General features: G+C 43.4%; 1 protein-coding gene across 2 annotated transcripts in view; it reads left to right on the top strand.

The window, feature by feature from the left end:
* PPP2R5B (protein phosphatase 2 regulatory subunit B'beta) overlaps positions 1-26,039 on the top strand; it is a 76,740-nt gene that overhangs the window by 17,090 nt on the left and 33,611 nt on the right. For both annotated transcript variants that reach the window (XM_088480014.1, XM_088480015.1), the window contains exons 4-9: positions 16,417-16,518; positions 17,002-17,094; positions 17,686-17,816; positions 22,398-22,457; positions 23,407-23,515; positions 24,400-24,453. In XM_088480014.1, the coding sequence (XP_088336140.1) occupies positions 16,417-16,518; positions 17,002-17,094; positions 17,686-17,816; positions 22,398-22,457; positions 23,407-23,515; positions 24,400-24,453 (549 nt within the window). The remainder of the gene's footprint in view (positions 1-16,416; positions 16,519-17,001; positions 17,095-17,685; positions 17,817-22,397; positions 22,458-23,406; positions 23,516-24,399; positions 24,454-26,039) is intronic.

The raw sequence follows: 26,039 nt of genomic DNA, 5'->3' as shown, positions 1-26,039 counted from the left end.
GTATGCGCAAGACCCGGATAGCGACGGGCAATCCGTCGCTCTGGGTCTCGCACCAAAGGGGGCGTGCTGCCGATGTTGAGTGACAGCACGCCCCCTTTGGTGGGCGGGACGGGGGAGGTGGCTGCCCTGACGGAGGCGTTCCCATGAGAACACCTACCGTCTGGGGACGGCCCCACTAACATCACAAGTGATGTCAGTGGGAGAGCTTTCGGCTCTGTTTGAGCCGAAAGCTCTCTGGGGCTTGTGGCCACGAGACCCTACCACAAGGGTCTCGTCGCAAGCCCGATGGTCGCGATGGTCTTGACTATCGCGACCATCCTGGCCGCTCGCATTAGCTGTGGGTGGCAGCCCACAGCAATGCGAGCGGCCTGAATCAGGGCCTCTGTTTTATTTATTACTTTTCTAACTTTTCTGCTGTGGGAGCAACATTACTCAACCTCTGGTTACAAAGATGGCAAACGGCAGCTGATCCCCTGTAGTCAGACTCCATTTTTTACACCAATCCTGATTCAGTCAGCAGTGTGGGTTGTTCTAAATCCATCACTGATGCATATTCCTCTTGGCAGCTCTCTGTTAATGATCCCATCTCTATCTCCTGCATAAGCCAGACATCCAGAACAGAGGTAACAGTGTACCCCTCCCACTTCACTGTGACAAATTCTTACCAAATGGTCTGGAAGTTATATTTTAACAAATAAATGTAGTAGAGACAATAACAGGATGCTGCTTAGGCATACTATATTCAGCCTACCACGTCACTAGACCAGTGGTTCTCAAACTCGATCCTCAGGATCCCCACACAGGTCACGTTTTCCAGGTCACCCAGCAGGAGCACAGGTGTATTCATTACTCACTGACACATTTTAAAAGATTCACAAGTGGAGCTAATTATTTCACTTGTGATTCTTTGAGGAGACCTGGAAAACGTACTGTTGGGGTCCTGAGGACTGAGTTTGAGACTAGACAATACAATGCACATAACTTAGGGGTCTATTTATTTTAGCTGTAAAAAATGATAGTTTTCCTTTCTTCATATGTATATAGTAAAGTAAAAGGTTCCTTTTCATTTCCCTCATTTCCCTTGTCCTATTCCTGTAGTCCCCATAGGTAGCAAGTGGGCAGCCCCACACTCACTGGACTAGAGAAATATGTTTCCATCTTTCACATTTGCGAAATACGACAAGAAAAGTGAGCGACACACGGCACACAAGTTTTCTCCTCGCCGAGACAGAGAGAATAAGGGAAAATGACTAAATCTACAGTTAAATTAATAAAGCTTTCTTTTTAAGCAAACTTTATGAAAAATGCATGTGCTGTCCTACTGAAAAATGAATTGCTTCCAGTTCTGTGCAACATCATCATCATCATCATCCATGTTCTATGATGCTTCTAGTTGGGGCGGATTTAGGGGTCCTTTTAGCTACCTATTTTTTTGCCTTTTGTGAGCTAAGAAACTTCTCTTCCGGGCTCCTGGACTGCACATGCAGCTTCTCCTCAGACTCCCCCTGATACATCTTGTGGATGTAGTATTTGTTGTTTTGATGCTACTGCACAATCTCCATATTGGTTTTGTCTGGGAGGCTTCATTCTCTTATCAAGATGGCCGCAGTTTAGTCTTCTGCGTATGTGCAGCATCATCTTGTCACTGTGTTAGAGCTCGACAGTGGTACACGGAAATGTTCCACTCTCCAAGAATTGTCACCACTTGTATCCTGCACCACTACCCCAGTACGGTCACTGGCTCGTGCCTGTACATTCCACTCAGACTCCACTCCATGCTGGGAGTCTGTTACTTACTAAACTGTAAGTACAGCTGCACATCCAGATTACTGCTGAATAAACCAACCCACTGGTTAAGTATTGGGCTGCCTTATGATTAAAAGATCCACTGGTGTGTATTATTATTCTGCCATACCACCGCTAACAATATATACACTATTTTCAACATGTTGTGTGTCCTAATAACTGCGGCTGAGTTGGAGCACTGGAAAGCTCTGATGCAGGGAGACTGCTGGCTGTACCCAGCTAGGGGCGTCCCCAGACATGTGCCTCACATGCAGGGCCGTAGCTAGGGTAGTGCGGCAGGTGCCATCGCACAGGGCACCACAGGTCAGGGGGCGCTGTTTGGACCTGTCAAATGTCTTGTTATTATCATTCTTGCTTGTAGCTTCCTCATATTTCATCCCCAGCATCTCCTGGCCACTCCTATCTCTTTCCTGACCCTTCCCCATGAGGCCATTCCCCTTTTTTGGAGGGAAATTGTGCCTTTGAAAAATGAGGGGGGGCGCCAATGCTCTTTCTGGCACAGGGCACCAAAAAGTCTAGTTACGGCTCTGCTCACATGCTCAGTAGGAAATCCAGCACTGGTTACTAGTACTTCAGTACTAGTATAAATAGTAACAGGAGTTTTTTTGGGTGTAGAGGAGGGACACAAAAGGCACTTTTTAACCTGGGCTTAACTTGGTCTAGAACCTGACCTTCGTATGCGCCGTGGGCTACACCTGTCCACGTTTTTGTGCAATTGGAAGAACAGCATTTCATTTTAGCACCAGTTGTGGTAAAAAGTATGATTGTGCTGATTTTTGGAAATTGTTGACGCCCATCGATGAATTTACTGACAACTGTCTATAAAAAAGGGACATTTTTCACCTACAACAAAGAAAAGTAGGGATCAGTAAAACATATCTTTGAAAACACCGAGAAGTGCCACCACAATTATTATTATATTGTAATAGAGTATTGAATCACAAATCCTTTAACCCATTTTTCTTGCTTCAACCTTCACGTTCAATCTTTCACGGTTGCTAAAGGGAGAACAGAAGCACATGTGTGTTTTCTCATAGCGGAGTCAGGTCTTTTTCTCTTGGTCTGTCCTTGCAGGATTTTTATATAAATATCAGAAGAATGCAAGATACAGTGACAAATACTAAAAAATTATCTACAGGATTTAGCACTTTTTTACCAAATAGACCCCTTAAACATGAGGCACTTGGTGATCTTTGTGCCACTCTGTTTAGTCATGTTGCTTGTGTCTACTGGACTGATAGCCTGTATGCTTGTTTAGCCTACAGGCTTGGACTTTGTGCAGGAAAACAGGTACACACTGAGGTGTTGCAATCCCAGCTCACTTGGCTACAAATCCTTGGAAAATGATTGATACCTCAGAAGTAGGTCTCATCTTCACAAATTATTTTCACCCTGCATGAACTCTAATTTTCACTCAAGTAACTTTGTGCTGGTAAGGTATGCAGCAGACTGTGACATGTATAATTTATGTGCATACAGAGCAAGTGCACCCACATAGGTTTATAAACCAAGAGCACAAAAGGAGACATATTTCTTGTCCTTCACCACTCTAAATAACCCTAATTTGCCTAAAACACAGTACAGGTTGAGTCTCCCATATCCAAAATGCTTGGGATCAGGGGTGTTTTGGATAACGGAATATTCCGTATTTTGGAATAATTGCGTACCATAATGAAATATCTTGGGAATAGGACCCAAATATACACACAGAATGCATTTATGTGTTATATACACCTTATACACACAGCCTGCAGGTCATTTTATACAATATATTCAATAATTTTATGGCTCAAACAAAGTTTGTGTACAGAAATGAAATTCATTTATGTTTCATATACACTTTATACACACAGCCTGAAGGTAATTTTAAACAATATTTTTAATAATTTGTGCCTTAGACAAAGTGTGTGTACATTGAATCATCAAAAATCAAAGGTTTCATTATCTCAGTCTTGCCAAAAAAAATCCGTATTTTGGAATATTCTGTATTTCGGAATATTTGGAAATGGGAGACTCAACCTGTATTAAACACACTATTAAAGTGACCAGCCATGCAGTTCTTAATGCAACAATAACATTATAGTCTGAGTAAAATAGTAATTGCAGTGTATACAGTTGTTACCATTATTGAAAAAAATACAACATTTTTAAAATTAGCTGTCATGTGTCCGTCACACTTGTCATGTGATCATTTAGAGCCAATGTACTGGAAGTTGGCAATATAATATCACAGAATGTTTCTCAAGTTACAGTGAACATGCTCCTGCCAGTACATGAATTTGTTACACTGTTGTTATTGATACTCATGATGGATATTTATACAGTGCATAGCTACCCAGAGGATTGATAACTACCTGCTGCTGTGCTTATATGTTTAAATGTGAATATAAAATAAACTATATACAGCTGTTACACAGGGTAAGTTAAAAAAGAACATGTCTAGTTGTGTCTAGGGTGTGCAATCTAGGGCCCCTCCTCCTATGCATTCTGTACTATGGGCCTGATTCAGAGCCGCTTGCGAGCACACAGTGCTCGCAAGCGGCTCAATGTTTGGCCACTGCGCATGCGCCACGTCCGGCGAGCGCATGCGCGCGCCCCTCCAAGCGACTGAAGTTCAGTTGCTACGGGGCTCGCTACAAGACGGGCTGCTGTCGATGGTGAGTGATAGCTCGCCCCGTTTTGTAGGCGGGTAGGGGGGGTGGCTGCACAAACGCAGGCGTTCCCTTAGGAATGCCTGGAGTTTGTGGGAGGACCTACTGACATCACTACTAATGTCAGTAGTGGACTTCCTGCTCTATTAGAGCAAGAAGTCCACTCGCCTTGCGACAGCCTAGACCCTACCATATCGCGACGGTCTCCAGGCCGCTCACACAAGCTGTGGGAGGTCTCCCACAGCTTTGCGAGTGGCAGTAGAAAAAAAAAAGACGCCCACAGACCCTGCAAGCTGCCTGCGGCAGCAAGCGCATCTGAATCAGGGCCTATGTGTGTGTATGTATGTACACTGGAAGGACGAGACTCCTACCTTGATTAGCACTCCTCCCCCCTGTTTCTGGGTGTTTTTAATTAGCAAAGAGTCCTTGCACTCCAAGACTGCACATTTAATAAGGCATAGTGAGGGTAAGACCTACTTTATATATGCTGTTAGTTTTGGGACTGGTATAGGGGCACGGGGCTGTCTGGGCTGGACTATTTCATGGCATCATAATGTACACTTTTTCACTTCTTTAGTTTGTTTTTTATATATGTAGCACTTCATACACTTTTCATTATAACCTTTTACTTATGTAAGACTTAACACATAGGAGTTTCTTTATAATTCTTTAACCATCACTTGTAATCTTGCACTAGTGTGATGCCATGGGGCGGTTCTGCTGGGTTGGCCTGGGGATTCCGTGCCCTGTATTTGTTCCATAGGAGCAGGGCCGGATTAAGGCTTGTGGGGGCCCCAGGGCAACTAAGTTTCGGGGGCCCCCTTCAAGCCACACAGAGCAGAGCCTAGCCCAGCCATGCCCCCAGTAGCAGTCCCCCCTCAACAGTAGTCCCCCCAGGAGTACCCCTAGTAGTAATCACCCTCTATGCTGTGTCCCCCAGTAGTGGTCGCAGCAGTGTGCATTGCCCCCAGTAGTATCCCCAGCAGTGCCCCTAGTAGTACCCAGTGCCCCTAGTAATACCCCCAGAAGTCCCTAGTAGTAGTCCTTCCCCCACCAGCAGTGCCCCTAGTAGTATCCCCATAAGTCCCTAGGAGTAGTCATGCTTTCCACCCCAGCAGTGCCCCTAGTAGTAGTCATGCTTTCCCCCCCAGCAGAGCCCCTAGTAGTAGTCGTCGTTTCCCCTCCCCACAGCAGTGCCCCTAGTAGTACTTCCCCCCCCCCACAGCAGTGTCCCTAGTAGACAGCATCTGCTCCTCCGTCCGGCGTCCTCCCGGGCCGGCCCGCTGTGCATGATAGGAGAGACATCATCGTCTCTGCCATCAGCCACTGTGGGAGCCGAAAGACGGAGGCTCTGGCAGTGGGCCGCAGCGCAGCAGCCGATGAGAGTCTGTGTGACTCTCATCGGCTGCTAAAACAAATACACAGCCGCCGGCGCCTGTGTGTTTGTGCTGTGTAGTGCGGACGGCACTTATGTGCCGTCCACACTACCGCCCTGCCCCAAGCTGATGCAGCAGCACTGAATGTGCTGCATGCAGTAGTGTGGGGGCCCTCTGTGTGTGGGGGCCCAGGGACGACCGCCCCTGTCGCCCCCCCTTAATCCGGCCCTGCATAGGAGTGTTAGGGACCTGCCTGATCGAGGTCACCTGGATATGGTGGGCAGGCCCATAATTATGGCCATTATTATGCTAAGAACGTCTTTGATGCAATCTAACAGTATTATTATTAGGCTTAGCATGGTTAGAGCGTGCACGTGCATGTTTTCTCTTTTTCTGCTTGCAGTACTACTATTCTCAGCAGGTAGCACCTCACATTGTGCTTAGGTTTGTGCAGTGTAGGGCCCCTCCCCCTATTCATTCGCAACATGTCTAGTTGTGTCTGCTCAGATATATCTGATTAATATGCAGTTGTATGTAAGTGCTGCCTGTTGTGCATGCTTAGGTCTGCATATATTGTTTGAACATACTATAAACTTAAGCATTTGCAAGAGGTTGCATTAAGTACAAATCACAAACCTCTGCATTACTTCCAAATGTGGTTACATTATGGAGAGACAACGGAAGTTGTTTGTTTAACATCCTTTATTAAGCTGGACTGAAAGAGAAAACTATATTTGTAATAATAGCAGATGAGTATACAGTGCAATATTTATAAAAACTTTGAACTATATATCACTTACGGTATATCTCATAGAAGAATAACTTGGCATGGAATATAGGGGTTGGGTATGGGTTCCCGGCGCTCAAAATACCGACAGTGGCATCCCGTCAGAATGAATCCCAACACCCGTAAGTATGTACAGTACTACTAACCCTAACCCCTACCATAACCCTCCCTCCCCCGTGCCTAAACCTAACCTCCCCCGCTAGTGCCTAAACCTAAACTCCACCTCCCCGCACCCTAACCCTCCCTCCCCCGGTGCCTAAAAATAACCTCTCCCTCCCGCAGCCTAACCCTACCACTTTAGTGCCTAACCCTAACCCTCCCCCTAGTGCCTAGCCCTAAACCTAACCCTCCCCTAACCCCCGATACTTACCTTCAGGTTGCCGGCGGTCGGGATACTGGAGCCGGGATCCCGACGCCGGGATGCTGACTACATCCCGGAATATAGAAGTTTAGAAAAAGGTTATAGGAAGGAGGATGGTTCCAGGGAATCCAAATTGACTTAATTAGCACCTCAGTCAATTTGATTTAACCATCTAGGCTCAAGCATGGATATCCTTAAAAACAGGACTGCAATGGAAGAGTTTGGGACCTTTGCCCTAGAATACTTGATACTAGATCCTGGTCGGGAAGGGATGGTTCTAGCCGGATATAGATCTGGCAGTGACATGTGCCACTGAACCGCAACAGAAAACCAAGCAACACATCTCACAACCACCTCTTATTTCTGGCATTTTCTTATGTCCTTTTTTTCTGCGGTTTGATAAATTGATAAATATAGCGCTTTGTATTTTTCACATGCAAAAAATCAGGATGGTCATTTATTAATTATAATGTAGCGGTTTTTGAGGTTTTGCTGCAGTTTTACCTTTGTTAAATCTGGCGATATTAAAACTGCAAAAAAATAAATAAACTAGAAAGGCATTTTCACCAAAGCACACTTCTATGTATTTTCTCCACAGGCTTTAATAAGCTATAAGACTTTCATCTCTAATATATCTTGATTTTGGGTAATTTGCACAAGATATGGTTTAACATGCCCTTTTATGAACATCCCTAGTGCTAGCAGAGCTATGGAGAAACGTTAAGTTTCAGTCCTGCTGGGGTGTAATACTAACAATAGTATCTCCTCGTAAGAACAAATTCAGCTCTTCTGGATTCCTGCTTCTAAGAATTCAAAATATGCCTCCTAATTGAGTTTCTGTAAATGTTTATGAGGACTATTGTATTTACGTAAAAAGGGTATATCAGGTTGAAATTATATATTATGGGCTTGATATAATTAGGTGTGAATTACTTGCACGCGCGTGTAAGTGCGGCTGTATGCCACACGCCGGGCCCGCACACTATTGTTCGCAGCCCCATCGGTCTGCGAGCAAAAATGTGCAAGTCCGGGGTGAGATTGGCCCGTGAAGATGGCATAATGTTGCGAGTGAATCCTGTGTGTGACAGAGACGTCCACTGGACTGAATGATGAAAATTAGGCATTTACAAAACATTTCTTGAACAATAGCATTAATAAATATGATAATGGGCCTAGTCAATATTGGCAAAGGGATAGGTACGGGATGCCGGCGTTCGGTATTCCGGCGTTCAAAATCCAGACGCTGGCATCCTGACAGGGATAGGATACCAACACATGTCGGTCGGTATCCTAACCCTCCCCCTCTCCCTACCCTAACCCTCCCTTCTCAGTGCCTAAACCTAACCCCCCCTCCCCGCAGCCTAAACATTACCTCCCCCTTGGGCCAAACTCTAGCCCTCCCCCTAACCCCGCTACTTTCCTTCGGGATTCCAGCGGTCGGGATTCCGGCACCAGCATTCTGAACGGCAGAATCCCATTTGCCGGGATATTGAACATATCCCATTGGCAAAGCCTATGGGGGAATTGATGATTGCTCCACAGGAGAACCATTGGGGATGGAAAAAGCACAACATATAATTTACTTTAATTTAGGGATGTGCAGGCTGGGATAGGTTCGAGTTTGCACGCCGAGTTCGGATTTTTCCCTCCAAAAAAACGGAACTCAGAAAGAGGCAAAACGTCATCTTGCATGGACAAACATCATCATTCTTGGACTTTGTCCAGGAATGATGATGTTTGTCCATGCAAGATGATGTTTTGCCTCTTTCTGAGTTCCATTTTTTTTTAGGGAAAAATCCGAACTCGGCGTGCAAACTTGAACCTATCCGAGCCTGCACATCCCTACTTTAATTATTCCAATTAAAGAAGAATGAATGAGATTACTGGGTGATCCTTGATGTGAGTAGACCCTACCATTATTTGCTAACCATAAAATAAGTGAAATAAAAAACCATATTCATACATGTTGACTATATGTTTGCCCATATTCTGGAGCCCAGGGAGAATTCCAATATATACAGAATAATGTGAGGCGGAAATCTCCTTATAATTAGAAAGTTCAGAAATGTCATGAATTTAATGTTTATATAGTATCTGCAATCAATGGCGTCCCTCCACTGCGTGACACCCGGTGCGGTGATTAGAGTAATGCGCGCGTGGTATTTATGCTCATTATCTGCAGCTGGACAAGTGGGGGATTGTGTGGGGGAATCAGTGAGGCTACAGTACGTAACACTGTGACGTAAACAGAGCAGAGATACTGTTTAGTGAACTAGTCCGTGTGCAGACATCACAGAAAGTTAGTGAGAAGTGGGAAATTGTGTTCGCAGAGATGGGTATAGCCTGGAGATGATTGTTAATCACAATTGAAAATGAGGAATATATAATAATCTGTAAGTAAACTATGTTTGGTACAGTAGAAAGAAATAATGATTTTGAGAATCCCGAGTATGATACTGCTAACTGTACTTGATATGATAAACTAGAAAGTTACTGTTATTATTAGTACATTTACAGTACTACTACCTATGTGACATAAACAACATGACCAAGCTTTTATGCAGGGTTTTCAATGCACAATTGGAAGCACTACATACAGTACAGTAAATATGTAAACACTGCTGTCTGCAGAACACAGATACTCTCCATAGATCACATAGATAATGAGAAGCTGGTAGGGTTAGTCTATATGTGATGTCTTTATTCTGCATCAGTCAGGATAGTAAAATAAATATGTGGCAGTCAGTGAATGTTTGGCAGTGGTGGAGTTACATCTTCTACTGGAACTGAAGTTGAAGGGGGTCACCCTGGACAACTTCCATACCGGCAATCCATGATTCTACAACCAGCCTGGGGGTCCCTTTTATACTTTGAAGGCTGATTGTGTTGCTGATCGGGTGATCAAATGGAAAATTTAACTTTTTAGTAGAATTTAAACTTCTGGTTCCTCTGTAATGATTGACCATGCAACTAAAACAGCCTCCAGAGACCATCAGGTAAGCTGGCGAGAGTTTGAGGTTGCACACTAGTTAAAATAGTGAGCATGACAATGTCAGACTGTTAGGAACAGTAACGGGTCTACTTACTAAGCCTTGGATGGAGATAAAGTGAACAGAGATAAAGTATGAGCCAATCACCTCTTAACTTCCATGTCACAGGCTGTGTTTGAAAAATGACAGATAGGAGCTGGTTGGCTGGTACTTTATCTCTGTCTACTTTAGCTCCATCCAAGGCTTAGTAAATAGACCCCTAAGTGACTGCGTTTTATGTTGTAGGGTTAGCAGGTAGACTATGGTTGTTACTCTTATCAGCTGCAGCGGTTGTTTTATCACAGTGCCGGATTTCCTGGACACTTTCCAGTAACATGCATTATGCAATCCCTGGTCATTCCCAGCTTGTATCATGCCACATCCTTCTGCTTTCAATGGCAGCCTCAATGGGAGATTGTTGCCAGATATAGCATTACACGCAAGTTATCCCGGGTTTGTTCTTACTGAAGTGTTGCTCTGAAGTTTCAACCACTGCCTGACCCTTATTGTTTGGGCCGACTTTTGTCCGTGAAATCCTACTTAACTCATGTCATTGCACCTGGATTGACTCCTGTTGTGATTCTGTTCCCTGTTAGCCCTTCTGCTCCACGAGAGGTTTCTGTCCTCCCTGAGCTCGCCTTAGGACACCTACGTTACGGTTTGACAGGTGTACCGCCCCAGTCAAACTCCCCACCTGTCACTGTCCCCGGAGCTGGTTAGGAGCTGGTTGGCTGGTACTTTATCTCCGTCTACTTTATCTCCATCCATACTTAACTCATGTCATTGCACCTAGATTGACTCCTGTTGTGATTCTGTTCCCAGTTAGCCCTTCTGCTCCACGAGAGGTTTCTGTCCTCCCTGAGCTCGCCTTAGGACACCTGCGTTACGGTTTGACAGGTGTACCGCCCCAGTCAAACTCCCCACCTGCCACTGTCTCCGGAGCGGGTTAGGAGCTGGTTGGCTGGTACTTTATCTCCGTCTACTTTATGTACATCCAAGGCTTAGTAAATAGACCCCTAAGTGACTGCGTTTTATGTTGTAGGGTTAGCGGGTAGACTACGGTTGTTGCTCTTATCAGCTGCAGCGGTTGTTTTATCACAGTGCCGGATTTCCTGGACACTTTCCAGTAACATGCATTATGCAATCCCTGCTCATTCCCGGCTTGTATCATGCCACATCCTTCTACTTTCAATGGCAGCCTCAATGGGAGATCATTGCCAGATATAGCATTACACGCAAGTTATCCCGGGCTTGTTCTTACTGAAGTGTTGCTCTGAAGTTTCAACCACTGCCTGACCCTTATTGTTTGGGCCGACTCTTGTCCGTGAAATCCTACTTAACTCATGTCATTGCACCTGGATTGACTCCTGTTGTGATTCTGTTCCCTGTTGTCTGAATTTGTGCCCGCTTGTTATCATTGGTATTGCATCCTGCATTACATCATGTGGTGTACTGATGCAGTACCATAAGGTTAGTCATTTGATATTACTTAGGGCACAATGTACTAACACTAAAATACTGTCAAGCCTCCGAAAACTACCATCTTCAGAGGTTTGATCGTATTCCCCTTTCCCAAATATATCAAGCTCCGGAAAGCAAAACTTTCCGGAGGTTGCGCCAGATAGGCAATGCCATCTATAGATGGCATTGCCTAATAGAAGCCTATGGGATTTTTTTAGAATTCCCCAGGAGAGATCCAATAGAATCCATCTCAGGGTCCCCGTGGCTCGTGCATGTGCTGGCCGATGGCCATGCGCAGAAGGACTCCCGGGTCATAAACCTAGAAGTCCTCACACCGCAAAGGATAGCTATTACCGGTTTTAATCGCAACACTGCATCCATTAATAAATGCTGCTATGCATGTGGTAAGTGGCAGGATGTATCACATTCAAAATGCAATGCTTGATACATTCTGCCCTTGGGGTATATTTACTAAAGGTCGATTTTGATTGATTTAAAATCAATGAAAATTGAGCAATATCGATGTTGTATTTCTGGGGCTAAATCACACATTTACTAACAGACAATTTATTTATTTTTTTTATGTATTAGTAAATGTGTAATTTAGCCCCAGAAACACAACTTCGATGTTGATTGATTTTCACTGATTTTAAATCGATTAAAATCGACCTTTAGTAAATATATACGCTCTAGTCTCCTGCTTCTATCTGTAACTAGTTGCTGATATGTTACTACTACTTAAAGTTTAAATCCTGGGTACAACCACGTAGCAGTTCCATGTGCAAGGGACTAGCTACTATATGTACAGGAATAGTCAAGATCAATTCTGGTAACTGATCAAGCATAAGTTGTTTTGTGACATTACAGCCAGACACAAATTTGGGAAGGACTTCTATGGAGACTTAAATGATGTCATTAATTAAATTTTGGTCAATCAGCCTCAGGTAATGTCACCAATTGTAGAAGACTCTCTAATATATTTTCTGTACAAGAAAAGGGATGTAGGGCATCTCAAGCTCAAGTTAATGATTCTTGTGGAAAAATTCTTATATTTTCCTGACCAATTTTCTGGCAAAAGATGAGTTTTTATCAATATCAGAGACATTCAAAAATTTTACTTTAAACTTAGACTGTGTTCTTCATGTTCCTAACAACTATGTGTGGAAAAATAATAATTTGTCTCCTTCATGAAGATCCACAGACTTGGGCATTTTTAAAGCGGCATTCATTTTAAAGGCTAAACCAAGCTGGTTTAGCCTTTAACATGATTGCTACTTTAAAAATACGGAGAGACTCGCATAAATTCACGCAGCGGCTGAAGATTGCAAGCTACAGTACTACATTGAGCCCTATATATATGTATTTTGTAACAAGCTGCCATCATACACTAACTTTATGATTGCAATTGACAATGGTCCATGCTGAACAAATCCGATGTCTAGATTATATTCTCTTTCTACTCTTGAATCTATGGTTATGGAAGAGTATGGAAGATTGGTTTATCCAGCAATCTGTCACCGTTAGGAGCTGTGTTTTTTTTTTTTTACGACAAGAAGGATGGTAGGTTAAGCCTATGCATTGACTTGTGGGATCTGAATAAGGTCACCACCAGAAACAAATATCCTTTACCTTGACTTTTGCAATTGAGAGGAGCAACAGTGTTTTCCAAACAGACCTTTGTGGAGTCTACAATCTGATATGCATGTGTGAGGGATATGAATGGAAAACAGGCTTTAATACTATTGTGGACACCTGTATATTATGGACAGTGTATTATGTCTTTTGGGCCGTGCTATTCCGTGCTATAAGCAGGTCCAAATGAAATCCATGATCATAAGTTGTCTGGGCATCTGGGTATCATAAAAACAGTAAGGTTACTGTCCTGTCCATTCTGGTGGCCTTCCTTAAAGTCTGATGCCAAAGATTTCAGCTTTGCCTATAATGCCTATTTAAGAATCAGTACTCCCAGGAACTCACCTTCTGAGCAGTTACTTCCACTGCCTATTCCCAACAATCCTTATATGCACATTTCAGTGGACTTAATTATATACATATTCACCTTTATCCAAAGGCTTCAATCACCTTTGGTTAGGAATTGACCAATTAAATAAATTGGTCATTTTATTCCATTGTCCAGACTTCCTTCAGCTAAAACATTGGTTCTACTCTTTGTACAACACATTTTCAATCTTCCTGGACTACCTATTAATATTGTTATTATTAGATGTTGTCAAATTGTATCTTTTTTGAAGATAATTTTTTGTGGGATTCAATTGAGTTTTCTTATCAGCCATGGCAATATGGAAAGGATGAATCAGTCATTAGAAGTAGTACAGTACCTGAGATACTGAGATGTTTCTGGGTTACATGACAATTGGACTGAACATCTGCAATGGGCATAGTTTGCATAAAATAACTCTCCACATTAATTATCTGGATTATTCCTCTTAATTTTGTTTATTGTTTGTATCCCAAAATCATCTTTTTCTAGTCTCCATTCTTCTTCCCGTCGAGAAATGATGAAGGTTGCTTATTCACGAAGTATAGTCTGTAGGAATCTATGTCTTCTAATCACAGACTGCTTCTCATTACAGACTTTTTGTAGATCTTTTTTGTAGACCCTATACTTTGAATGCAGGTAATACAGTTTAGTTATCTGCTAGAAATATCTAACGTCATCTGCCTCCCAATAAATTTGATCCCAGGTTCATTAAGACATTTAAAATTCTGAGGAAACTAAGGGCCTCATTCAGACCCACTCGCAAGCGGCTGTCCGCTCGCAAGTGGGTCGATGGTGTGCACTGCGCATGCGCACGATGGAGGGAGCTCCGTCGTGCGCATGCGCCAGACGCGACGAGCGAAGGACTTTCCTTCGCTCGTTGTGTCTGATCAAAGGGGGCGTGCTGTCGATGTTGATTGACAGCACGCCCCCTTTGGTGGGCATGCCGGGGGCGTGCCTGCCAGACGGAGGCGTTCCCAAGAGAACGCCTACCGTCAGAAGTCGGCCCCACTGACATCACTAGTGATGTCAGTGGGAGTGATTTTGGCTCTGATAGAGCCAAAATCACTCCAGGGCTTGTGGTCGAAAACCCCGACCACAGGCTTCTGGTCGCACTGGCGATGGTCGCGATGGTCAAGACCATCGCGACCATCATCCTGCACGCTCGTATGTGCTGTGGGTGGTGACCCACAGCTATACGAGCGTCCGGCTCTGAATGAGGGCCTAAATCCGGTTGCTTTTCGGTAAGATCTTCCTTGATCTTTAAGACTTCCTAGAACTTTTTATTTTTCATTATTGATACTAGGCTTCTCTCCATAAGAAGTCAATCTTCTAAACTGTCTCTGGTGATTGTTGATGGTCAAACAAAATATACGGTTTAGAAAATTCTTAATTTAAAATGGTTATAGTTACAGCACAACTACATTTAAGTAGTTCATCAGAAAGTGTATGGACCCAAGTAATGGTCCTGGAATCCTGAGAGAGACCATCATGACTTTGCCTAATAGGACATTGCCTAATACGTATAGTCTTATGGCTTGCTTGAACCTTTCTCAAGGAATGATAATGTTAAGAGCAGTGGGTGACAGCTTGAGGTTAGCAGGCAGACTGATGTTGTTCATCTGATCAGCTGCAGCACTTGTGTTATCACAGGGCCGCGCATCTCAAGCTTTATATGATGTCCTTCCATCTGGGTGCTTGCATCATGCCACATCCTGATTGGTTTCAGCTGCTTTAAAAGGCAGTTTCAGTGCATGATCATTGCTGGTTATAGTGTTCTACATAATTCATCCCAGGCCTGTCCTTGCTGATATGTTGCTTATAAGTTCGACTGCTACTTGTATACTCTGACTCTGCTTATTGTCTGCTGCTTGGAACGGCCACTGCCTGTGTACCCTGTCTCTGTTTATTGACTGCTGCATGGACCGATTGCAGCCTTTGTACCTTGACCATGCCTATTATCTGCTGTCTTGACCAACCATTGTCTATATACCTGGACCATGCCTATTATCTGCTGCCTTGACCAACCACTGTCTATATACCTGGACCATGCTTATTATCTGCTGCCTGGATGCACAGCTGCCTGTGTGCTCCAAGTTCACTTACTGTCTGCTGCTTGGATCCACTACCGCCTGTGTATCCTCACTCCACATATTATTTGCTGCCTGGACCATGCTTGTGTATACCAAACATGCTTATTATCTGCTACTTGGACCAACCTCTGCCTGTGTATGTCAACCATGCTTATTATCTGCAGCCTGGACCGACAGCTGCCTGTGTACAGAGACTAAACTGATTGTCTCCTGCTTGGGGTCACCACTGCCTTTGTATACCTACTCTGTTCATTCTATTTCACATGGATTTACTCTTGTAGTGATAACTGACTCTACTGCTTTCTTCTATCTGAACTTGTGCCTTCTGGTTATTGCTGGTATTGTATCCTGCATATTATCTGGTAACCTGGTGTCATACCATCAGCTTAGTATTCGTATATGACTTATATTACCTAGTATTCTGCTTCTATCTGTAATAAGCACTTGATATGTTACCTTTACCTTGAGTTTAGGTCGTGAGGACCTGGAACTGTGAAGATAACGTCTTGTGAACCAGACATTAAATTGTGGAAGCTGGGAAAGCCTGTTCAGATTATGTTTTCTCATCACTTAAGGTAGAACTCAACCATTAGGGGCAACTGGTGTCATTATGGTATCTCTAAGGCAGAAATAGTAGTAACTGCAGGGAACTGTGCACTCTGCGGCTGCAATAGGAAGGGTAAACCCCAATGTTATCAGATCCTGCCACATGTGATAAAGAGCCTGGATGAAGCACATCTGTCCTGTGTAGATGATAGGTCACACTCCCATTTAGCTGGGAGCTTTCAGGGAGAAGGTGAGTTTTGTCATTATGCTTCTACGTCATTTGATCTTCTCCATTTCTTTTCCACAGATCTCAGTGAATATATTTCGGACGCTGCCTCCCACTGACAATCCAGAGTTTGACCCTGAGGAGGATGAGCCAAATTTTGAGCCTTCCTGGCCACATCTTCAGGTGAAAGATGGTGGACATAGCTGTCCTTTAGTAATACGTTCCCCCCCCCATATATATAATTACACTAAGATTAATAGTTACTATTTATTACTTCTACAAAACAAAAGTAATTTACATATGAGAAAGGACACCCTGAACCTTATTTGTATCATAGGCAGAAATAAGGTGTGTGCATTAGCAGAGCCTGTATTTTGGTGTTTCTGGCCCTTTAAGAGAGATATTGCTCTTTGATGAGGTTGGCACATGTATACAGGAGGAAATACAATGGTAACTGCTTAAGGTGAATCATTCCTCTGGTAAAGCTTTCACTAAAAGCCTATTTATTTTATACATAAGAAATTTTCAAATTTCTTTACCTTTAATTTGTCCCTTCCACATGAATATTTACCGCAACTTGTTCCTTTCTCCTTCTCATATCTGCTGCTGTCACCAATTTTGTGCTTCTTACTTGAATATCAAATTTCTGTTTCTGTCTCTGTCTAGTTGGTGTATGAATTCTTCCTCCGCTTCCTGGAGAGTCAGGATTTCCAGCCGTCACTGGCCAAGAGATACGTGGACCAGAAATTTGTCCTCATGGTGAGTGCATACTTCTAGTATATTTCACTAATACATCTATATTATGTTAGAAGCCCTACATACATTCAGGGGTGCTGAGAGGGGCGTAGGGGAGAAGATTCTACTTACCCAGGCCTGGTTGGAGGGGCCCAGGTGAGCTGGTGAGGAGGACATTGTGCCCTCCCCCTTTGCAGCACTGCTGAGGAGGGGCGGATCCAGTGGAGAGGTGATTAGTGCGAACGCCCCACCTGTAAAACTTCTGCTCACTACTGCAGGCCGCTGTATAGCAGCGCAGCAGCATCAGTACATACTGCTAAGGGGAGGGTACAAGGAGGCTGCTCCCACTGAGCAACAGTAGTCTCATTTCTGTCCTTGATCTCCACTGATCATGCCCCCCCATAGCGAGAAATGTAATAGGAGGAGAGATTATGGAGCCGGCAAGATTCAGCAAGTTCGACACTAAATTTTAAGAGACAATCAGTTATAAAGCTGGTTTTACCGTATAACTGATTGCCGTAATCACGTTAGTTCTGTAATCATGGAACTTATTACATAATCGTTTTAGTCTTTGTATGATATTTCTCCCATAACATTTCCTCTGTGCTTTTGAAGCTCCTGGATCTGTTTGATAGTGAGGACCCCCGTGAGCGGGAATATTTGAAAACCATTCTGCATCGCGTCTATGGAAAATTCCTGGGACTGAGAGCATATATCAGAAAGCAGTGCAACAATATATTTCTCAGGTACAGTCTATTACAAAAATGGTTTCTCTTGTCTCTGTGTATTTGTGGTAGCCGGTGGCAAATTGGTATAAAATCACATGCTCCGCTAAGTGACTTAAGATAGCTGGTTCCATATGGTATAGGTCATATTGCCAGCACATGCAATGGAGTAAGTATTGACAAAGTGGAAAATTACAGGAAACCAAAGCATTGCAATTATATTTCAACATGAAACGCATGAGTTGGATGTAAATCTGGCTCATATGCTCCTGCATTGCATGTATGGAAGAAATGTGTATATCCATCCATATGCAGTTGTACGTGTCTTGCGGTGCACCTATGTTTGTTTTTGGACTCCCTACTAGACGTCAGCATCAGTACGTACTTGCACCAGCTAACATTTGGTGCAAAATGTATGTATCCAAACAACAGCTGTATTTACGCCTAAGTTAGACTCAGCATAGCCCACAGTTGCATCAACAATTTTGCCTACGTGATAGCGCCCCAGTACAGCCCACTTATAACTCTTCAGTCAGAAGTGGAGATGTGATTGAAGTCATTGAACTGTGGATGACACTGCATCACCCATACTTGTGAACGCTCTGCTCCTGAGCATGAACAGTGCTAAACACACAAGATGTGTTCTGCCAACAGGTGTGGGTTCAACTCCACATCAATCCCTAAACACTTTGGACCAATAATAATAACAAAATGCATAAACTATTTTGTAGTACACACAAACTGTTACACTGCCATGTTGTGTATAGTTAACACTACAAAAGAATATGCCAATAATAAAAGTAGGTGGCAAAAAAATTTGGTGTACATAGCAGCCTCAGTGGGGACCTGTCCATGTCCCGGTGTTTGTTTTTCATTTTTCTTTTTCTTTCCGGGTTCCCATGTCTTTCCCCTACCCCCATTCTTCCTGGCTTTCTCTTTCGTCCTTTCCCCCTCCTCAATGTATATCCTTCTACCTTCTACACTGAAATGCCAAAAGTCATGAGATAGATGCCTAGTTTCGTGTAGGACTTCCTCTAGCCTGGTGAAATGCAGCAATGTGATGTGGTATTGATTCCACAAGTGGACGGATGATCTTTGGAGAGATGTTTACACATGCCATCTGGATAGATTCCCACAGCTCCCTGATATTTGTAGGTGCAGGTTCTTGGGTGCGATGGACCTCTCCACCACGTCCCATAAATGCTCAATTGGCTTCATGTTGGGGAAACGTGGTGGCCGCACCATTCATTGAAACTCTACAGCATGCTCCTGAAACCAATCCTGGACAGCTTGGGACATGATGACACTATGCATTATCCTGCTCCATCAATGTGGTGGGACATGAAGTCCATGAAAGACTGCAAATGGTCATCAAGCAATGCAATGTAGTGGTCACTGGTCAATGACGTGTTCAGAGGGACCAGCGGACCCAACCCATGCCACGTGAACACACCCCACACCATTATGGAACCACCACCAGCATGCAAGGTGTCTTGTTGACAACTGGGGTTCATGGCCTACTGGGGTCTGCACCACACCCAAACCCTACCATCAGCCTGCAACAACTGGAACTATGACTCATCTGACCACAGTCCTCCAGGGTCCAATTAGCGATGTCACAAGCTCAGGTGAGGTGCTGTGTCCGGTGTCGTAGTGTTAACAGGGGCACTCTGGTGGGTCTTCTGCTCCCATATCCCATGATAACTAAGAATTCTGCACTGACCTGCGTCTGGTACCTCCTGCATTGAATGTGGATGTGATTTGAGCTAGTATTACTTGTCTGTTACTACAGACAATTATGGCCAGACGCTACTGGTCACGGTCATGTAGCACCCTTGGTCGGCCACTGTGCTCTCCACAGTGGGTGGTAATGCCTTCCACAAAGTATTCCCGATACACATGTGACACCATAGATCGAGGAATTTGAATGTCCGCACAATTTCGGAAATGGAATGTCCCATCCGTTGGGCACCCACTATCATGTCTCGTTCGAAATCTTAAAATTCACATCAGCATGAGCAGTCTAGCCGGTGTTCAAACTCATTTACGAGATGTCAGATTACAACTGATGCAGGTCTGAGCATTTCCAAGATGTCACAGTACGGTGACACCATTTACCTTTACATGCTAATATCCCATGACTTTTGGAACTTCAGTGTAATTTGGCCGTACAGTATGAGCACCAGTTATTAGTTTTATATTGGCTAGTTTTAGCTCTACAATAAGTTTCTAGTTTGGGCTATTTATAGTTTGGCCGTATGAGCACCGAACAATTTTGTTAACCCATAATCTACAGAGATATACTAAGAGTTGGATTATACTTTATATATACTGAATTTACTTACATATAATCCATACAGATTAAAACAACATATATCACTAGACATACATTTGATAACGCCTTACCACAGAATTGAATCCTAGGGGGTCATTTTATATCACCTTCTTGCTGACATTTACTTTTTTAAATGACCTAATTACAATAAAAATATAGAGAACAGTGTAGGATGCACAGCAAACTTTAATCACTATCTTTGTTTTCCATACACATCCTATCTAACATTCAGTTTTAATAAAAGCTACTAAAGTGTTATTTATAAAGTGTTCAATAAAAGTTATGTTTTAAATTATGTTATGTTATTTATAAGTTCATCCACAAAGAAAGACAATTCTCTCTTCTCTACCTAATATGTATTGCTTTACCTCACAGGTTCTCAAACTCGGCCCCTTTGGACCCCAAATAGTGCATGTTTTCCAGGTCTCCTAGCAGAATCACAAGTATAATAATTAGCTCCACCTGTGGATCTTTTAAAATGTGTCAGTGAGTAATAAATCCACCTGTGCACCTGCTAAGCAACCTGGAAAATGTAAACTGTGTGGGGTCCTGAGGACTGAGTTTGAGAACCACTGCTTTACCTAATTGTCAGTGGTAGCACCCCCTCCCAGGATATAATAACTGTTATTGGTTGAAGCACAATCACTACAGAGGTTATTTTATTTGTTTCTAAATCACTACCAGTGAGGTTGGTACACACTATTGCACTTTGTTAATATAAGTCAGAGTGGCTTAGACTGCATGTAAGCATCAGTCCCTTAATTTGCCACCAGCCAAAGCCAGAGTAAAGGGCTGGTGAGGTGAGAGATAAAGATTTCATTTACGACATCTCCAAATCTTCACAAATTGCCCAGGTTTTAGTGGTTGACTTTTACTGACAATTATACATTTTGCTTGCTAAACCTTTTCATCAACTGAACAGATATAATTACAGGTTTTCTCGACGCTGTACAGTAGGTCTCTCTGTCATGGTGACATCTGAATGCCACAGTTTATGCATAAATACTGTTGTACACTGAAGGTAAAATACAGCATGAATATGGATGAATAGATTTCAATCCGTAATGAAAGACGCAGTTTATTTAGCATATCAGTAACAACAGTGAATACTTGGACAATCTTATGAGATACTCGCACATTTTGCGGCAGATCTGTTTACGCTGACCGTAGGATATGTCCTTTGACTCTTCCCATGAAATTAATCTTGAAAAATTAAAAAAAGATACTGATTTATTTTTTTCACTGTTGGGTGTGATGGTGTCACTAGTTCCAAATTTCAACAAATTTGGCTGGTTTGATGGCCTTGGACTTGTTCCCAGTACATTTGTGATCCTGGCCTGGTACAATATGGGTTCACTGTTCCCTTCCACGTTTCAAAGGTCAAGTTTATGATTAATGCGACTTGTAGTGCACGGAGGTAAAATGCCTGTGGATTGTGGACACACGTGTACAACAAAAGATTTTAATATGATCTATAATATTTGCCTACTTATGCTTAAGGGCCGAATTCAATCAGCCGCTGTAATTTAACACGTTAGGAAAAGGGTTGTAGCCTCTGGCTTTTACGCCTGAGACTATTCATTTACAACCCCTTTTCCTTGCACAGTAAAATTGCGGATAATGCGCGGTAACCCATAGGTTAATGTGGTCACGGCACCCACTTTTAGGGCATTTACCGCAGATTTCTTTTTCGAGCCTTCCTCAGGCTCTAACAGAAATCTGCGTTAAATGCAGTCTATGGGCTTATTGCAGACTGCTGTGATCTGTAATTGATAGCCGCGGCCAACCAATTAGCACGCAGGTAATTACAGCAGCTAATTGAATCTGGCCCATGAATGGTTACATCTTATAGTTTTGTTACATTTTATTATTTGAACGGTGGACATTACTTTTCTCTAGGTTGCCTTTCGCATGGAAAACTATTAAAGTATATTACAATGTAGACATTCAATCTCAAACAAGCTCGAACATGGTTAAACCTTTTTGATCAAATTTATCACATTTTTGAGTTTCTGTAAAGTACGAGAATTTATCGAAGATTTTTTAAATTTGCAGATGATGGGACAAATGGGTTTGAGACCAATTTTTAAACAAAATTGAGCATCTGTAATGACTAGGAAGCCTCTTGTCAATGTCCTAGGAGTTTCAATGTAAATAGATAGAACTATAGTAAGAAGTGAAAAGATGCATATAATTGTACATGTTACAAGGTAATGTTTCTAATGTTACTAATTGGTACTTTTTTGCTTATTTCGTTTTTATTATAGATTTATCTATGAAACAGAACGGTTTAATGGTGTAGCGGAGCTCCTGGAAATCCTGGGCAGGTGGGTGATGGATACACAGATTCTTTGATCCTTCAAAAGAATGATGCAAGTCCCTGTATTTAGATCACATTGCATAAGTGGGCACTGACCTTTGAATTCTTTGGGTGGATTCAGTCCAGCGTCAATTTCCGTAAGGCATCGGCACGATGCCCTGCTATGCACATATCGGGAACTTAAGGTGGGTACACACTATACAGATATATCTGCAGATGATGGTTGTTCATACACACTGAACAACCATCATCTGTGCCTGCCCGCAGGTCCTGGCGACCAGGAGGCGTGTCCCGCCCCCCTCCTCGTGGCTGCCGCTGTGTGTGTATGGGCGGTCTGCAGACATATCTGTCCATCAGCTGTGCAGCACAGCCAATGAGATATGTCGGTGAACACCGACGTTCACCGACATATCACGGGTACACACTGCCCCATGGGCAGCAGATACATTGGCCGATCAATTGATCGGCCAATGTATCTGTCAGTATGTACCCAGCTTTACTGTAAAGGTGCCTACACACATGGCGATTTTTTACACGCTTTGCCCGATTTCGACGAAGCGTGATGACAAATCGTGTAAAATATGGCCAAATCGTGAGTTTCTACTGATGATCACAATGCCGATGTGCGTCCCCGTTTGTCGTACATCTCATCTTCAAATCTGCTGAGATGTAGGGCAGATTTGCCAATCTGGGACACAATGCACTGGATGCACGATAGATCTTAAGTCAGATTGGACATTTTTTACTCCAGTTCGTGACCACGACTGCCGGGGAGCTGCCTGGGAAGAGTTCAGGGGAAATCGTGCCTCAGGTCGGATCGTGAGCACATCGCTATGTGTGTAGGCACCTTAATGCTGACATCGCAAGTTTAGGTGTGAGGGAAAACCTGTAATGCCAGTGGGCATTATGCGCTATTCTGGAACGGCATGTTACCTTGTTTCTCTTTCATTTTGCAGTATCATCAATGGTTTTGCGTTACCTCTAAAATCTGAACACAAGCAGTTTCTGGTCCGAGTATTGATACCTCTGCACTCTGCAAAATCACTCTCTATATTCCATGCCCAGGTAAGAGCCATCAATGGCCATACAGCCATGTACAGGAGAAGGATTGATACTGTAATCTGTATTGAGGCTTAGAGTTCGTGGTGACAGTGGGGGACCATGTCCACAGCCTTTAAGAATGAGCATACGTGCAATCCAAGGGTAAAATAAGCCTTGCCCTATCTACCTGATCCACATGACCTCTGCCGTAATTCACCTAGAAATTCCCACGTCTTTTGGGATCCCCGTCCCTTTCATGGTCTGGAAACTGGTGTGTCCTACTGAAATGTCAGGATATGCTGATGAATAGACGTCGATGATGTTTATGGAATAATCCCCTTACATATTTGTGAAGTCCGCTGAGTGCCCTCTGATCCCTGTTTAAGAGGCGGTCACTGCTTGCATAATTACTATGGATGGCACCCCGGAATGCACTATATATATATACATATATATATATATATATATATATATATATATATAAAATCTCCCTGATAGTGCACTCATCTGGACTAGTAAAGACATCACTCCATATCTGTTGGTTCCAACATTTCGGGTTTTACTCCTTTATCAAGGACCAAGTGAAAAATTTTTCACGTGGTCCTTGATAAAGGACTAAAATCCGACACGTTGGAACCAACAGATATGGAGTGATGTCTTTACTAGTCCAGATGAGTACCGCTATTGGGGAGATATGGAACTGTTTTATTACAGATCCTGAGCACCCTGGCAGCTTTGATTCTGTGCAGATAGGAGTGCCATCCTTTGAAGGAGTATATATATAAGTGCACAGTTCATGTCAATTTAATTTTGTGCAGCATATAAAATGTGCCGTTATAATAGAGTATTATAAAGTGGGACAGGCATTTGAGTTGCGTAGTACTTTGACGTGCTATTTCTCTCCACAGCTTGCCTATTGTGCAGTTCAGTTCCTGGAAAAAGACTCCTCACTAACAGAGCATGTGAGTCAAACTGTATCTCCTATAATTCTTTAATTTTACATTGTAAATGTTACTCCCTAATAAATATCAATTTACAGTGACCAGAAATTAATACAGACTGAGAGCTTCAGTTACTAATCAGAGTAAAGGTGCCTACACACGGTACCATATTTTAAAAGATTTTACTGTTTTCGACCGATTAGAACGACAAATCGTCTAAAATGTGCCGTGTGTATGCACAACATCGTGTGGGGTCGTCAGCTGCATCGCCTGATCTTCTGTACATGCAGGAAGATCAGTCGATGCGGCTGACGATCCCATGCAACGCTATGCGGCGGGGGCCAGCATATCGGGCGGTCGGGCACTGTATCGCCCCATGTGTCCGGACTGCCCGATATGTCGGCCTGGGATCATGGGTCGCATCGCTGGGTGCACATTCGTACCGTGTGTACCCACCTTAAGAGGATTACTGTGTTGTTTAGTTGGTCAATATTTGGGAAATAAGGATTTGCCCCTAAAACCTGGGAGTGTGGCCAGAAATGAGGGTCAGTTGGCATATGTGCATTTTACATTACAACATACTTTCCTTCTTTTCTTAGAGACGTGGGTGGTGATTGTGAGAAGAAGTTGGGCACTACTTAATCATAATATTATTGCCACATAAAGCAGGGGAGGGGGTATGATTATCCTATTTTAGTCATTGAGCCCATCAGGGCCTTATTTAAAGTCATAAACGCCCTATCAACAGATGTGGGATTGAACCCATATACAGGAACAAAGCGATACCTAACTTAACAAACGAAAATGGGGAGGGAGAAATGAGGAGGCAGGAGAACACAGGAAAACAATGCAGATCACTGCCCAAGAGATAACACACAATAGCAGTGTCCCCACCCCCAACATGCCCCTTTTACAACGAATGGGCTGGCTTGCTAAAATCCTTAACCCATTCAGCCCCGGTATACAATGTTCCCAATCTTCCACTACCTCGGGATTTGAGCTCTCTCGTGCTCATCTGAGCACTCTCTCCTCAATTCAATAATAAGATGCACTTTTGTACTTTGGAAAAACCTTGTTAGCCTGAGGGGAGGGAAACTTAAAATGTGCAGCCAGATTTAGTTATCAGTTTTTCAAATCATAGGATTCTCTGCGGCTTTGAGGGCTGGTTTAAAAAGGGCAATAGTCATACTCGCAAAATTATGCTCGCAAATTTGCCAAGAATCAGCAGCTTTAGCATATAAACTCCTGAGAGTTGGGAGTGGTGCACAGTTCCTTGCTAATATGTGATACTCTCCTTTATTTTTGTGGTACATGCTGAGGCATCACCAGGTGTGGTAACACCCACTGCTGCATTTACCGACCTCTTCCACGTGCCAAAGGAGTTTTCTCATGCCCGCGAGGCCATGCTTCCTCATGTGCGCTGTTATGTGGGCATGACCGCATGTCACACCCCATCTTCTTCACGCTGGAGGCTTACCCAGCCTCTCCAGACACAGGTGGGGTATGGATGAAGCGCACATGCACGCGTCATCCATCACCACTGCTGCAGCACTGCCTGGTGATACCATCCGAGGGGCTGATAATAAAAGAGCAGAGCAGCTTTGCCA

The sequence above is a fragment of the Taudactylus pleione genome, unplaced genomic scaffold (genome assembly GCF_031769625.1).
Source record: "Taudactylus pleione unplaced genomic scaffold, aTauple2 ptg000250l, whole genome shotgun sequence".
In the NCBI taxonomy this organism is placed as follows: domain Eukaryota; kingdom Metazoa; phylum Chordata; class Amphibia; order Anura; family Myobatrachidae; genus Taudactylus; species Taudactylus pleione.
This window is presented reverse-complemented; position numbering and strand designations above follow the sequence as displayed.